Genomic DNA, 13,683 nt, shown 5'->3' with positions numbered 1-13,683 from the left:
ACCTGTGGCTGAGAAGCAACAGCCTAGTTGGAATTTCCTCATCCATGCAGAAAAAAAAGCGAAAGCTCAGACGCTAATGCTCCCTCTTTAATGATGATTTTAAATGGTGGTTCTTTTTTTTTTAATAATAAATTTATTTTTTATTGGTGTTCAATTTGCCAACATACAGAACAACACCCAGTTCTGATAGGGGATCTCCATTTCAACTCAAAAGCAGCAGAGCGCCCTGTAGGTGAGACAGAAGCTGATGTAGGAGCAACGGGAAGCAAACAGGCCAGACGGCAGACACCTCACATGGACTACAAGGACAGGAATCTGCTCTGCTCCCCTCTCCTGGCAACAGGAGAGGCGCTGCTCTATGGGCCATGCTGGTCCCACCTGTGCCCACACTTCTGCTGTCGGCACGGCTCAGCCAGAGCCAGCCGAGCCCCAGGGATTCACTGCAAGGTTAGCACACGCAGCCCCCCCGGGGCAGGGAAAGGAGGGCCATGGGCTGTGCGTCCTCTCTACCCGGTGATCGATGTGCGAGGCATGCCAACCTTGGGTTCAGGGAAAGTGGCTCCAGAGGACAGCAGGCTGAGTGTCTAAAGGATCTGGATCTGCTCCGACCGGTGGGGTCCGGCCCCAACACATTCATGGGTCCTGCGTAAGTTTCCCAAACACACTAGTACGTGAATGAATGATCACTTTATCCATCACCACTATGCCTCATCGCTAGACCTGGTGGGAGCCACTGTCCCTTGGAGACAAGGAGGGGGGACATGATCTACAAGAGAAAATGCAGATCCAGTAGGAGATCCAACCAGTCCCGAGAATTAGTTAAGACAACTGCTCAGAAGACTGAAACTGCCTGCCAGCTCCACAAGCACTACCTCCCCAAATGCCAAGGCTTCCCAATCCCAGAGGCCTGAAATCTTCACAGGGCCCCTAAGGGGACCTTCCTCTCACATCTCTCTCATCACACTGGCCATCCAACCCCCCAATTTCCAAACTCGCCAGATGTCACTCAGCTTCTAAATGTATCTTAGACACAACACTCTCCCCCTGTGACTCTCAGCTAATTCCTACTCCCCTCCTCATCTCAGCCTAAATGGAATCCTTCCCTCCTAACACATCCCAGGTTTCTACCCTGCGCTACCGCCCCATGAAACCCTGCATCTCCTGCCTGCACCTGCCAGGCTTCATCTGGTTAAAGTCCGTCCTTTGTGCCAGGCTATGAGCTCCATGAAGGCAGGGACCACTCAGCTATTACCCATTGCATCCTTAGCTGCTGATGCGCTGACAGTTCTCCTTCCTCAAGCACCTTAGCCTCCAGCCAAACACCCCATGTCTTTACTACTATTGCCCTATAAAACACCAGGTCACCCTTCAAAACTCCACTCTGAGGCCACCTGCTCCAGGGTATCCTTCCCCATCTTTCAGGAATACACACGTCTCTGACCTTCACCTTGGCAGAGAGAAAGAAGCTTCTAAGCAATACATACATACCTACGTTCAAATTAGGACCCAGCACTGATGAGGTGAATGACTGGAACTGGAGCCTCACTTCCCTTTCCGAATAATAAAATCTAATTCCTGGGACAGATCAAGCAAAACCCCTAACAGAATCCAGCACCCAGTGCACTGGAAATAACAGTTGCCTCCATCCAGCCCCCCTCTACACCAAGTGTGGTTTGTTGCTAAGTTATGCATCTTGACCTCAGATTGTATGCCCCTAGAGGGCATTGCTTATGTGGGTTCCTACATGTGAGAACAGCAGCAGCATCAAAACAGCAATAACAGCAGCATCAACTCAGCCCTCCTGTGTGGCTGATACTTAGTGTGTCTGTCAGTGCTTTAATCTCTAGCGTGTACAGTGGCTCCTATTTTTAATTAAACATACTCACACAGAGGATACATGAGATAAAACACATCTATCTCTCAATTTGGTACCCCAAAAGTCTTAGTGTAGTGGTAAGCTTTAAAAGCCACTGGATTATATTGTTTCTATAAAACAGATCATTTAGAACTTTACTTAAATTCCTTGTACAAGGATGCCTGAGTGGCTCAGTGGTTGAGTATCTGCCTTTGGCTCAGGTCATGATCCCAGGATCCTGGGACCAAATCTTGCATCAAGCTCCCCCCTCAGGGAGCCTGCGTCTCCCTCTGGCTGTGTCTCTGCCTCTTCTTGTCCGTCTCTCATGAATAAATAAAATCTTTTTTTAAAAATCCTTTTACATTGAATTTATACATTTTGAATGCAAAACTCTGCATTTTATATGTTTTAGGTCCTCTGATTAAAAATGGCAAATGTTAAAGTTCCCTAAAGAGAATTTAGGGAAATTCAAGAAGTTATATTCACTTTACTACAGGACTCTGTTTTTCTTGGGGCACTTGGGTGGCTCAGTGGTTGAGTGTCTGCCTTTGGCTCAGGGCATGATCCCAGGGTCCTGGGATCAAGTCCGCATCAGGCTCCCTGCAGGGAGTCTGCTTCTCCCTCTGCCTGTGTCTTTGTGTCTCTGATGAATAAATAAAGTCTTCTTTTTTTTTTTTTTAAGGAATCTCTTTTTCTCTCTCTTCACGGCAAGGTGCTCGGTTGGAGGTGGTAACTGGGGGATGCTACATGTGTGGTGGTGTGAGAACAGTGCAGGTGGCGGGCAGCTCGGCTGCCTCTGCTTGCCTCTCCCCCCGCACATAATCCATCTCCGTGGTGCGAATGAGACCTGTAAAGTACTTCAGGAACGATGCTTCCTTCTTACTGCTGACAGCCACAGACAGGTACATCTGACACAAATGAGCTCTTCATCCTGTCATCTCACCACCCAACTGCAGTGTTAAAACATTCTTCTGGCCCATCCATCGGCTGGTACCTGCAGGATACTGGTACAGATTACCTCCCCTACTCAAATCTCTATGGGTTCTATTATTTCATGTCAGGTGGCCTTTAAAAGCCTAAAAATCTGTGTCATGCATTAGCTCCCTGGGTTAAAGCGACTTATGTTCGAGCGTACCAGAAGCGTGCTTCTCAGCTAAGCTGGGCCATTCTTCACCTGCCGTGCTCTCAATGAATTTCAGGAGATAATATTGATTATGGAGATTAACGAATGCAGAGAGACTCGGAGATGACTTACACATGATAAAGTTATTCCGCAAATGCGTTAGCTAAGATTTTCAGACCGTACAATGCTTAGTGTCTGGAATAACTCATCTAAAAGGCTGAAATTGTGCTTATTAAAATAATCAATAACCTGTAGGAAACAAAAAAAACTCAACAAAGGCTCAGTGAATTATTTCCTATCAGTCTGTCAGGTCTGACAGCAGAATCACATGCCGTGGAGTATGGTGGTATCTGAATTGTCCACTGCTGTGTAAGGACACACCTCAACACATAGTGGCTTAAAACAACAGACACCCACGGTTCCTTCATATGCAAAACTTGGGAGAATCGGCTCACCTCTGCTCCATGTAGCAGCCCGGGCAGCTTGATGGGCTGAAGGATCTAAAACAACTTCAATCCCAGGTCAGCCGCCTCAGCTGGGAGGCCTCTTCTCTTGCAATCTTTCACCTGCTAGGGCCAGTCTCTACAGCAGGGCAGTAGGACTTCATCTAAAGGCTGTCTTCTAAGCAGATATTATAGACTGAATTGATATATTGAAGTCCTAACCCCTAGGACACCTCAGAATGTGACTGTATGTGGAGAGAGGGTCTTTAAAGTGGTAATGAAGGTGAAATCAGGTCATATGGGTGGGCTGTAACCCAATGTGCCTGGTGTCCTTAAAACCAAAGGGAAGGGCCATCAGGGGTGGGCACACCGAGAAAAAGGCCAGCTGAGGACACGGAGAGACAGCGTCTGTAGGCCAAGCAGGGAGGACTCAGGAGAAACCCAACCTGCCAACACCTTGATCTTGGACGTCCAGCTTTCAGAACCATGAGAAAATAAACTTCTATTGTTGAAGACGCCAAATCTGTGGTATTTTGTTATGGCAGCTCTAGCCAACTAACACAGAGGACAAAAACATGGGCCACAACAAACACCCCTTAAGGCAACATCCAAAAGTCACTAAGTGTCACTTCCCTCACATGGGCAGGTCAGAGCAAATCACAAAAGCTGCCCAGATTCAAGGGGGCAGGGATATGCCTCCTGATGGGAGGTCCAGTGCACGTACACACACACACAAACACACACGGACACACAGGGAACGCCTATGGGCTATATTTGAAGACTACAGGGGAAGAACACAGGATGAAGTCAAAACCCCAAGTTCTCTTACCTGATTGCCAACTGACTACAAGACCACTGGGAAAGTAGGGTTGTGTCTGTCTCAACAACATGGCTACAAGGTGACAATTCTCCCACTGGACAATTTCAAGGTCAAACCAACAAATGTTTATCAAGTGGAAATAGTTCAGGCATGTGAAAAAATATACTGAGAAGTATAAAGTGCTGACAAATAGCACAGTTATCTGTACTATAACTTTCCCATATAACTGATAAATAGCTACTAGGCAAAAGTACAAATTCCATTCTGAATTCTATCCACAGGCATGTAATAACAAAAGTACCCAAACTACAGTGTAATCTAATGTACTCTGGCACAGATCTGGTCTGTGTCAAATTCTGGGATCTGGTGTGAAGCACACTCCTTTGTGTCTATGGTCCCTGTGTAGAAAGGGCCTTTCCTTAAGGTAATCAGTTCATCAATCAAGTACCTCAGAGACCCTAATTGTTCACACATCCCAAATTCTGATTGTCAAAAGAATGTTCTATAACCACATAGCACGAAGCACTAGAATTCCAGGGGTAGACGGGAAAGGAGGCCCCTGATAATAGTAAACAGGAGTTTCACACCAATAGCCTAGAAGCCAAACACACAACGGCCTGCTTGGTTGGATTCTGTTAAGCCAGTACCAATTAGAATGGAAGCACAAAGCTTGGAATAATGATTCTTATCCTAAAAAGAGAGCCTGCATGAGCACAAAAGCAGGGAATGAACAGAGTTAAATGTTTGAGAGTGAGATGCATTTTGTGGACGGCTGGAAATAAAACCTCAATCGAGAATGACTTGCAATAGTCTTAAACCTGACGCTGAAAATACCCCTGATGCATATTTATTAGGTTTTTCATCCAAGAGGCTTGTATTCCATAGCATTTCCAGCCATCATTAACAGGCACTAATGACCACAGCCTTTCAACGCCACCATGGCACACTGCAATGCAGCTCGGAGCAGCTGGTGGAATCAGAACAGATGGCCGGCTTCCCTTCAAGGCAGAACTTTCTGCAGGTGACAAAATGACTGTTAGGTGACTGACAAAAAGAAAAACAAACAAAAGTTGAAACTGGAATATCTGATGTCGGTAAAGTCCGTGTTTAGTGTCACAGCAGGGAGCCTTTCACTGGGGCCCTTAAGGTTGGGAGGATTGTTGACAAAACCGCAGCTGTGCTACAGAACTGGTGCGATGCTTCCATATCCAAAACCATTCACTGAGCCCCGGGGCTCCTCTGTGCCGAGAGGGGCACTGGAGCGCGCCACACAAACCCACTCCTGCCAGGTACTCGGTGCGTGCCTCCTGTGCACCTGGAAAGGTGCGCCTGACACCCCGAGGTAGGGCCAAGTCAGGGTCCCCGCCCTGCAGCGGCCAGCGTCACGGGGAAACCAGAGCAGTTCAACGAAGCCTAGAGGAACGCGACCACCACTCTGGGCACACGGCAGGAGCACAGTGGACTGAACCACGTTTGTCTCTAGGGATGTTAAATATAGGTCCTGTGTTTGTTTACACTTCTATTTTCCCTTCGGTTATGTGTTTATGTACTCTGCCTCCTTCGCTAATATAATGCTCTGGCTGTAAGAGCGGAACCCACTCAGTGTGGCTTAAACAAAAAAAAGTAAATAAAAATTGAACAAGGTGGGCTCTCTCGGAGGACACGGGATTATTTTCTTGGAAAAGCCGCCCCTGATTATTCAGCCTACCAGGGCCTCCCACTGCCCGGTCCCTGGCTCTTTACCCTGCTAGTCCCCTACCCCACCCCCTCACTCACTCTCTCCCCCTTGTCCTGCTTTATTTTCCTCATAGCACCCTCTGAAATGACACGTTTCAGCTATCTGTTTGCTGACTCGGGTACACAGCCCACCCCTCCCCTAAAAGGTAAGCCCCCCTCTTCCCCCAACCCCCCGGTGAAGTGTTGTCTGTCTCATCGGCTTCTGTATGTGACAATGCCGGAGCAGGCACTGCACAAATGGCCAAACACACAGAGCTCTGGACAGGGGGTGCAACTAGGTTTCAGGAGGGACAGGAACCAGAATCTGGAACTAAAACAGCTGCTTGCTGGCTCACACTGTTCCCTCCTTGCCTGTCTCCTGGGGGCCCTGGCCTCTGCCTTTCCCTCCACCTCTTTTTCCTTTGACCTAGGCTGCATCACCCTTCATAGAAGTACCTTCCCCACTCTCCTTTCAGAGCTAAAAACCCTACTCTGGTCTCCCACGCCCTTAGGATAAAATCCAAAAATCTTTCCAATGATTTATAAGTTCATTATGACCTGCGCCCCTCCTCATGGCTCACTTATTTAATTCAATCACTCTTCCTGGCCACGCAGGGCTTTTCTCTGCTCCTCAAAGGAGCATGCACACTCACTTACCTCTGGGTCATGGAACACTGGGTGTCCTCTGCCTAGAACTCTCTTTCCCTTTTACCTGCTCCCGGCCATCTTATTCTCATCCAGGCACAGTGTTAGGTGACCCTACATTCTATAGGTTGTTTTCTATCTCTCTAACTGGACTACAGGCTCGAAAGTGGCAGGGACCGTACCAGTCTTGTTCAGCACTATCCCTTGGTGCCAAGCACCACACCCTATGCCAGGAGATGCTCAAATATTTGTAGAATAAATAAATCCACTATACACTGGATTGTCACTGAGGAGCTGTGACAAGAATAAGATAGCAGTTCACGAGGGCAGGGAACGTGATTGTCCTAACTTCTCTGTGTCTGGAAGAGTAGACACCCAATAAATATTTGTTGAATGAATACATTCCTGGCTTGCCTGACCTAGCTCCACCCCTTTCTCTCCTACTTGAGAAAACATCAGAATGCAAGTGGGTGAAAATGGACATTATTAAAGGGGCATCTCAGAATCATTTGAAAGATCAACATTTGATTACTTGTCATAAATTACTGGACATGTAACTCAAAATTGATCATTATGTATGAGGTAGTTTGAGAGTGGTTGAGAATTGCTGATTTAGACAAAGCTAAAAAATATGAAGTACCTTCTGCTCTTATCATTTTATTTTCCAGAAGCCAAAGATGACAATAAGCTCAGTGAGAACTAATAACTGAATCATTCTTAGCTTCACTTTTCTTTTTATAAAATAGGCTCTGCACATCCCAGGAGAAATCTTAAGTCAAACAACATTCAAATTTCCTTTTCAGTTATTTTTCTCACACCAACGAGATCCACCAAGCTGCTGTTGTCTCCATTCAAAAGCCAACCAACAGCCCCACATAACTTATTTTCTGGACGCTATGCTGCTGATTCCTGACAGCAGATACAAAATCATTGCCCCAGTGTGACAAGATTGCTCTCCCTCAAATACAGCAACTGGGATGTGGGGGGAGGGGGGGTTAGTGTTTTGTGGGTGTGTGCTTTATCTCTTGAACAAAATATGTTTGGTAAAGTTGCTAGGACCCGAACCAACCTGGTTTTAGCTTTGTTTATATTAAGCATCCCCAAATATGGATCACATGATGAAATACAACCAGAAATGAAAAGTCCTAATGAAGCTGTCAGTCTTGATGTGTCAAAGAGAGAAACAAATAAATCTGAGAAAGTCAGACAAGAAACCACATAGACAGCCACATACTCCAAACAAGGCTAAAGTTAGTAAAGGAAAATATAGCAACCCAAAGCTAGTAACATCATGACCATTAATAGCCTACAGAATTAGATACTTCATCCACACAAACAGATCTGAGCTCTTCAGATCACCCCACATGCCGAGTGACAGTAAAGATTTTGTTTTTTATAAGAAAAAAAAGTTCAAAGACCTTTTAGTCTATAAAGGATACCAGTGTTTGAAGTCTTTGGGCCCAAATTAGAGAGGAGGATGAGAAAAGGAAAAGTATTAGGGTATATTTTAAGGTTTCTTATTACTACCAAAGGGAGGGGTAGTCAAGGCAAAGTGCCAAGGTTAAAACAAAAACAGCATATAGAAATCGGGAGCTGCTTGTTTAAAAAAGAAAAGACCATAAACTCTTCAAGCAACAGTCTTGTCCTATCTGATAGAATGCTGCACCATCCAAAGGAAAAAAGGTAGGTTCCCCCACCACCAATCCTGACCTTTTAGTCTTTTGAAGACCTTGATCAATTTCCACTAAAATACTTCATTTTCAGTCATACTGATAAGCATTCATTTGTAGAGGTTTTTAACCCATCTTTGTGCCAAGAATCCCTTTGGCAGTCTGGTAAAGCCTACTGAACCCTTCTCAAAAAAAAAAAAAAAAAGGTTTAAATGCATAATATAAAATACAAAGAATTACAAGTAAAAATAATTATGCTTAGTTATCAAGATAGTTTTAAGTTATGACACAATAATATAAGCAATTCTGTATTAATGTGGTAAATAGCAAATCTAGCAGCAGTTCTATTTGTTGCCTATGCTCATAATTGAGTGCAATTGCTAAATTTCACTCTGACTATAGGGAAAATAGACCTTTATTTTCCTCCCCAACCCAGTTTAAGGATTTCCTGAATTCCATCTGAAGATCCTGTTTGGGAGAGCCAATAAAAATACATTTGGTGAAGCATCAAATTAAAAATAAAGCTTTGTATAATGTATTATCCACTCAACTGTGAGGTGAGGGGAACTAAAAGTAAGCAATATTTTTCCAAAAACCTATGATGGGCCATTAGTCAGCAAGAGAGCTGCATGCTCAGATTGAATCCAGAAAGGGATTCAGCGCCCCCCATGCAAGTTACAAAAAATCTGAAGCTTTGAGGAGCTAACAGCATCACTGGAATCTGCTCTAAAGTGGGGAACAGTGACCCGGTGATCCAGCTCAACTGTGAACCTGAACAAATCTCTTTCCTTCCAGGAGCCTCAGTTTCTTCTTCATCAGTAAAATAAAAGGGCTAAAGGTACAACTAGGACCTCTCAGGCCCCTTCACTTTGAAAATCTCATCCAGATGATCTCTTTCTTAAGCTGGCTTTTCCAGCCTATTTAGCTTAGTTGTAAAACATTTGTGCCTTTCTTAAGTTTAGAACAGAAAGTTTTAGCAAATTTGAATGCCTTCACATATAACTGGACACCAATGAGCCAAATATATGCATATCATTACAACTTTTTTTAAAAAAGCCTGTTTTGTACATATTTATTTCAAAAAAAGTAACTGCATTGGTCTTTTCTGCTATTTAAAGACCATTCTCATTAGAATCCTAACACCATCACCTTAAGAGTATTAACAGAATGTAAACTGCATTTTCCATATTTGAGCCAAGGAGCAGTAGTATCACAGGGTATAGACTTGGAAGGGCCCTTAAAGATTACTGAACCCAATCATATTTCATTACCTCCAAAGAAACAGAGACAAAGTAAGAGACTAAGACAAAGTCATAAAGCTAGTTGGCAAGAAAGCAGAGATTTAGTCTGGGTCTCCTGATTGTTCCTTTATGCTCTCCCCACTATACTGAACTCCCTCTCAAATCCAGACACGTCTTCCCAACTTTAACACATCAGCCAGCTTTAAAATGAATAGCAAGAAAGACCTGACAGTTAGACCAGTCATTTTCTCGACCTTGAATTACATAATGGGTACAACAAAGGGTTGTGGCATGATACATTCACTGACTGGAATCCAGAAATAATGAAATTCCACTAATCCACTGAGAAGGTGATGACCCTACTAACATCCTAACTACCTGGCAATTCCCTTAACATTGTAGAATGCATGAAAAGACATATATCTGCATGCGGATATAGACGTAATACATATATAGCTCTTCACAATACATATATATGCATATATAGGCAAATATACTATATGTATATATATAGTTCCTCAGTCTGCTCCCCAGGATTTCTAAAATTCTAACTATGAAATTTAGAAGAGAAAAAAAAATAGAAGAGGGGAAAAAAAGAAGAAATTTAGAAGAGAACAGAAAGGTAGTTACACAAGTTAAAAAAAAAAAAAAAGAAAAAGCTTGTATCAGCATCAGTATTGGCCATTCTTAGATGTCAAGATTAATTTTATCAATAAAACCTACTAGAAATTCTCTATCAATATTATGTCCCAGGTGATCAGATATGCAAAGTCGATATTAATTATTTGATTGTTATTGTTGTTTTAAGAGGGAGGGCATTGCCTCCTCAAGTCCTGAGGGTAGGAAACAAATTAGTAAGGGTCTCTTTTAAGTCTACCTATTTATTCACTCTTTCCCCAGCATTCTTCAATGTGTCCAATATTTCTAGAAAGTCTGAAATCTACTCTCAAAAAAAAAAAAAAAAGGGAAAAGAAAAAAGACCACAATTCTTCTCAAGTATTCAATAATCTGACCAGTATCTTCTCAGCGGTCTGATGTCAGCTCACATTTCACTTCCTCAGAGAGACCTGCCTGGAACGCCAGCTAAAGAAAGCAATACCCATCTAGGGCAGACATTCCCTAAGTTAACCACCTTCTGTTGAGAACCTAGCAACACCTGAGATTGCCATGTATTATTCATTTGTTTACATGTTTCTCTCTGCTCATGCCTACCACTCCACACTAAAATGAAAGCTCCTTGCTCACTGCTGGATCCTCAGTGCCTCAGCAGTGCTGGCACATATTACGTGCACAAATAACTGCTCAGTGTCTGGCCCCCAAATATGAAAGTGCCAACTATGTCACACTTAAGTGTCTCCTGGAAAGCCACCAGTCAAGGACAAAGCACATGCAATGAGCAATGTAATTACACAGCCTACTTCAGAGTAAGCCTGTGATACCAGGACAATCCTGGGTATAAATAAATCCCTTCCACGGCTTTGCAACGCCCTGCACTTCCAGCTATAAACACAAAACCTCTCCAGGCCCACTCGCACACTGCTTTTCTGAAACATCTCAACAATGATTTCCTCAAAAGGAAATAATGAAATAAGGTTCTGGCATAAATTAATCTCTCGTGTCAGGTTCACAAAGTATGTTAAACATACTTTGAAGCCAGACACACAAACAAAACCAAACTCCACAAAATTAGGTTGGGTTGAGGTTACATAAGACAGGCTCACCTCCTGCTTTTCCCCTGTCACCCAGCTCTCCTTCCAGGGAACCCTGACATCTGTCTTTTCAGTGCAATTACCACGCAGGTGAGAAAAACCGCTTATCTGCAAACCTCAAAATAGGTAATGAGATTTCCAATCACACTCCCCTTAATGCTGTAGCAACAAAGTGAGGAGAACTAGACAACTTCCAGCTGTACTGTGTCTGGAAGCTTCCCTTAAAAATTCCTCTCTTCCAAGTTATTTTTCAGTCTGCACTTACTTCAAGGTATTCAGTCATCAAAACACGGTTTTCAGAGTTCCCTGAGTCTGTCCATATCCTCGGCTCCTGGGACGTGGGCTAAGCCTACCTATCAGCACCCATGACCGTCTGAATACAAGTCTTTGAACGGAGGACAAAAGCGCGGGATCCCAGGAGTGACACATCCCGAAGCGGAAAATAATGCTTTCTTCTCCAAAAACTCAATCCAAGTTGCTCCCTCTCCCGAGTGTTCCTGCATCTCCCTCCTCCCCATGCTGCTGCTCCCCTTTCACTGCCCACTTTATCCGGTTTTAATCCTGCGAAGCCTCTTTCCCGGCTTATTAAGGGTAAACAATAGAAATGTCACAAGGAAACTCAGGAAGTAGATGAAGTCTCTAATTGCTGCCGTTTAACGATTGTAGATAATTACTATCTTCAAAATGTGGTTTTCACAGGCGGAGAGGGAGCCGAGGCGGGCGAGCTCCCCGCCGCCAGGAGGACCTCGGCGAGGCCGCGGCCCGGGACGGTGGGGATGCGGCCCCGCGCGCCCCCCGCGCCCCCCGCGCCCCCAGCGCCCCCGCGGCCCCGGCCCGCGCAGCCGCGTCCCTGCCCCCTCCGGGACACCGCCGCCGCGGAGCCCGGGGCCCGCCTGCCCGCCCGGGTCACAGACAGTTCACTGCCCCCGGGCTGCGGCTGCCCACGGCGGTCACCGTAACGAGATGCAGAGCGCCGCCCGCGGACGCCCACCGCGCCGAGCTCCGGGACCCGGGGTCGCCGTCCGCCGGGCAGGGGGCCCCCGGGGACCCGGCCCCACCGGCCTTTCAGCTTCGCCAACTGAGGGGTCTCCCCCGGCCCCGGCCCCGGCCCCGGCCCCCGCCCCGACCCAGGGCGCGCGGGAAGTGGAACGAGGGTTCTCCCCGCCGCCGCCGCCCGGTCCGGACGAGGACCCGGTCCCCGAGCGCAGCGCCCCGGGGCGCGGGGGCGCCACACTGCCTGCCACAGCGCCTGCCCCCGGCCGCCGCGCTCCGCCGGTCCCCGCATCCCCGCATCCCCGCGCGCGGGCCCCCGGCCCCCCAGCGTCCCTCGGAGAGCGGCCGAGCACCGCTCCGGCCCCGCGCGGGGATGCGGGCTCCCGCGGTGGGCGATGTCGGCACTCACCCCAGTACCACCAGCTCCCCGTATTTCACCGGCTCCTTATTGGGGGCGCAGGGCTCCTCCTGGCCGGGGGAAAACATGGAGCCCCGGTCGGCCGCCGCCTCCGCCGCCGCCGCCGCCGCCGCCTCCGCCGCGATCCCCGCCGAGTCCGCGCCGCCGCTACAATCCCATCCTGAGAAGGGGGTGAGCGCGCCGGGGAAGGGCACCGCGGCGAAGGGGGCGCGGGGCGGCCAGTCCCGGGGCTGCTCCGTCGTGGCGGTGCGGCGGCCCCCGCCGGGCTCCCGGGAGCTCCGCGCGCCGCTGCCGCTGCCGCTGCCGCTCCGAGCCGGACTCGGCAACAAACGGGACCGGGCAGCAGGGGGACCTGCCCGCGCCGAGCGCCGCCGCCGCCGCCGCCGCCGCCGCCGCCGCCGCCGCCGGAGCCCCGCCGCGGGAGAGGGGAGGGGGCACGCGAGCGCGGGAGGGGCGGGGGCGGGGCGGGGCGGGGCGGGGGAGGGGGAGGGGCGGGGGCAGGAGCGCAGAGCCGCCCCGCAGGCGCGCGGGCAGGTGGGAGCCCCGCGGCCCCCCGCCCCGCCCCCTCGGGCCCCGCGGGGGATCGGCCCCGTGTTATGTAAACATAGAGTAAAAGGGAAGGGAAGTTCTTAAAGGAGCAGCTCTATTTTCTCTCTCTCTCTCGCTCTCTCTCGTTTCCTTCCCCAAACTTGCAGCACAGGGTCCCCAGCCCTTGCAGCCCAAGGCCGCGGGGGATCCCGGAAACTCAGGAGTCCGGGTCCCCGAGCCTAGCCCGGTAGTGCGGGTGGTCAGAGGCCCGGAGAGAACTTCCTCCCGGGGTCGCAGCCCGTCTGCCTTGCCCGCGTCACCGCGCCGAGGAGCCCAGCCCCGGGCGCCTCCTCTTCCAAAACCCGGTCCTCCGAAGCTTGAAGACCTCTAGGACTCTGGACAGTTGGCTCGTTGCCGCCGCCTTACAGGGTGTTTTCAGCTTTGAAGGCATTGGGAACACCCCGCCAGTGTATAGGATGTTGCTACCCGATTTGTGAGCAGCAGGGTTCCACGGGATTTAAA

The 13,683-nt window shown here is 48.2% G+C and overlaps 1 protein-coding gene across 1 annotated transcript in view; it reads right to left on the bottom strand.

Annotated features, from left to right (window-relative positions):
• PELI2 (pellino E3 ubiquitin protein ligase family member 2) overlaps nucleotides 1-12,790 on the bottom strand; it is a 177,409-nt gene extending 164,619 nt beyond the window's left edge. Inside the window, exon 1 of the mRNA XM_025442651.3 lies at nucleotides 12,625-12,790. Within this exon, the coding sequence (XP_025298436.1) occupies nucleotides 12,625-12,701 (77 nt within the window). The 5' untranslated portion in view covers nucleotides 12,702-12,790. The remainder of the gene's footprint in view (nucleotides 1-12,624) is intronic.
• Nucleotides 12,791-13,683: the final 893 nt, after the last annotated feature.

The sequence above is a fragment of the Canis lupus genome, chromosome 8 (genome assembly GCF_003254725.2).
Source record: "Canis lupus dingo isolate Sandy chromosome 8, ASM325472v2, whole genome shotgun sequence".
Taxonomy (NCBI): domain Eukaryota; kingdom Metazoa; phylum Chordata; class Mammalia; order Carnivora; family Canidae; genus Canis; species Canis lupus.
The sequence above is the reverse complement of the archived record's forward strand: the minus strand, read 5'-3'. Positions and strand labels throughout refer to the sequence as shown.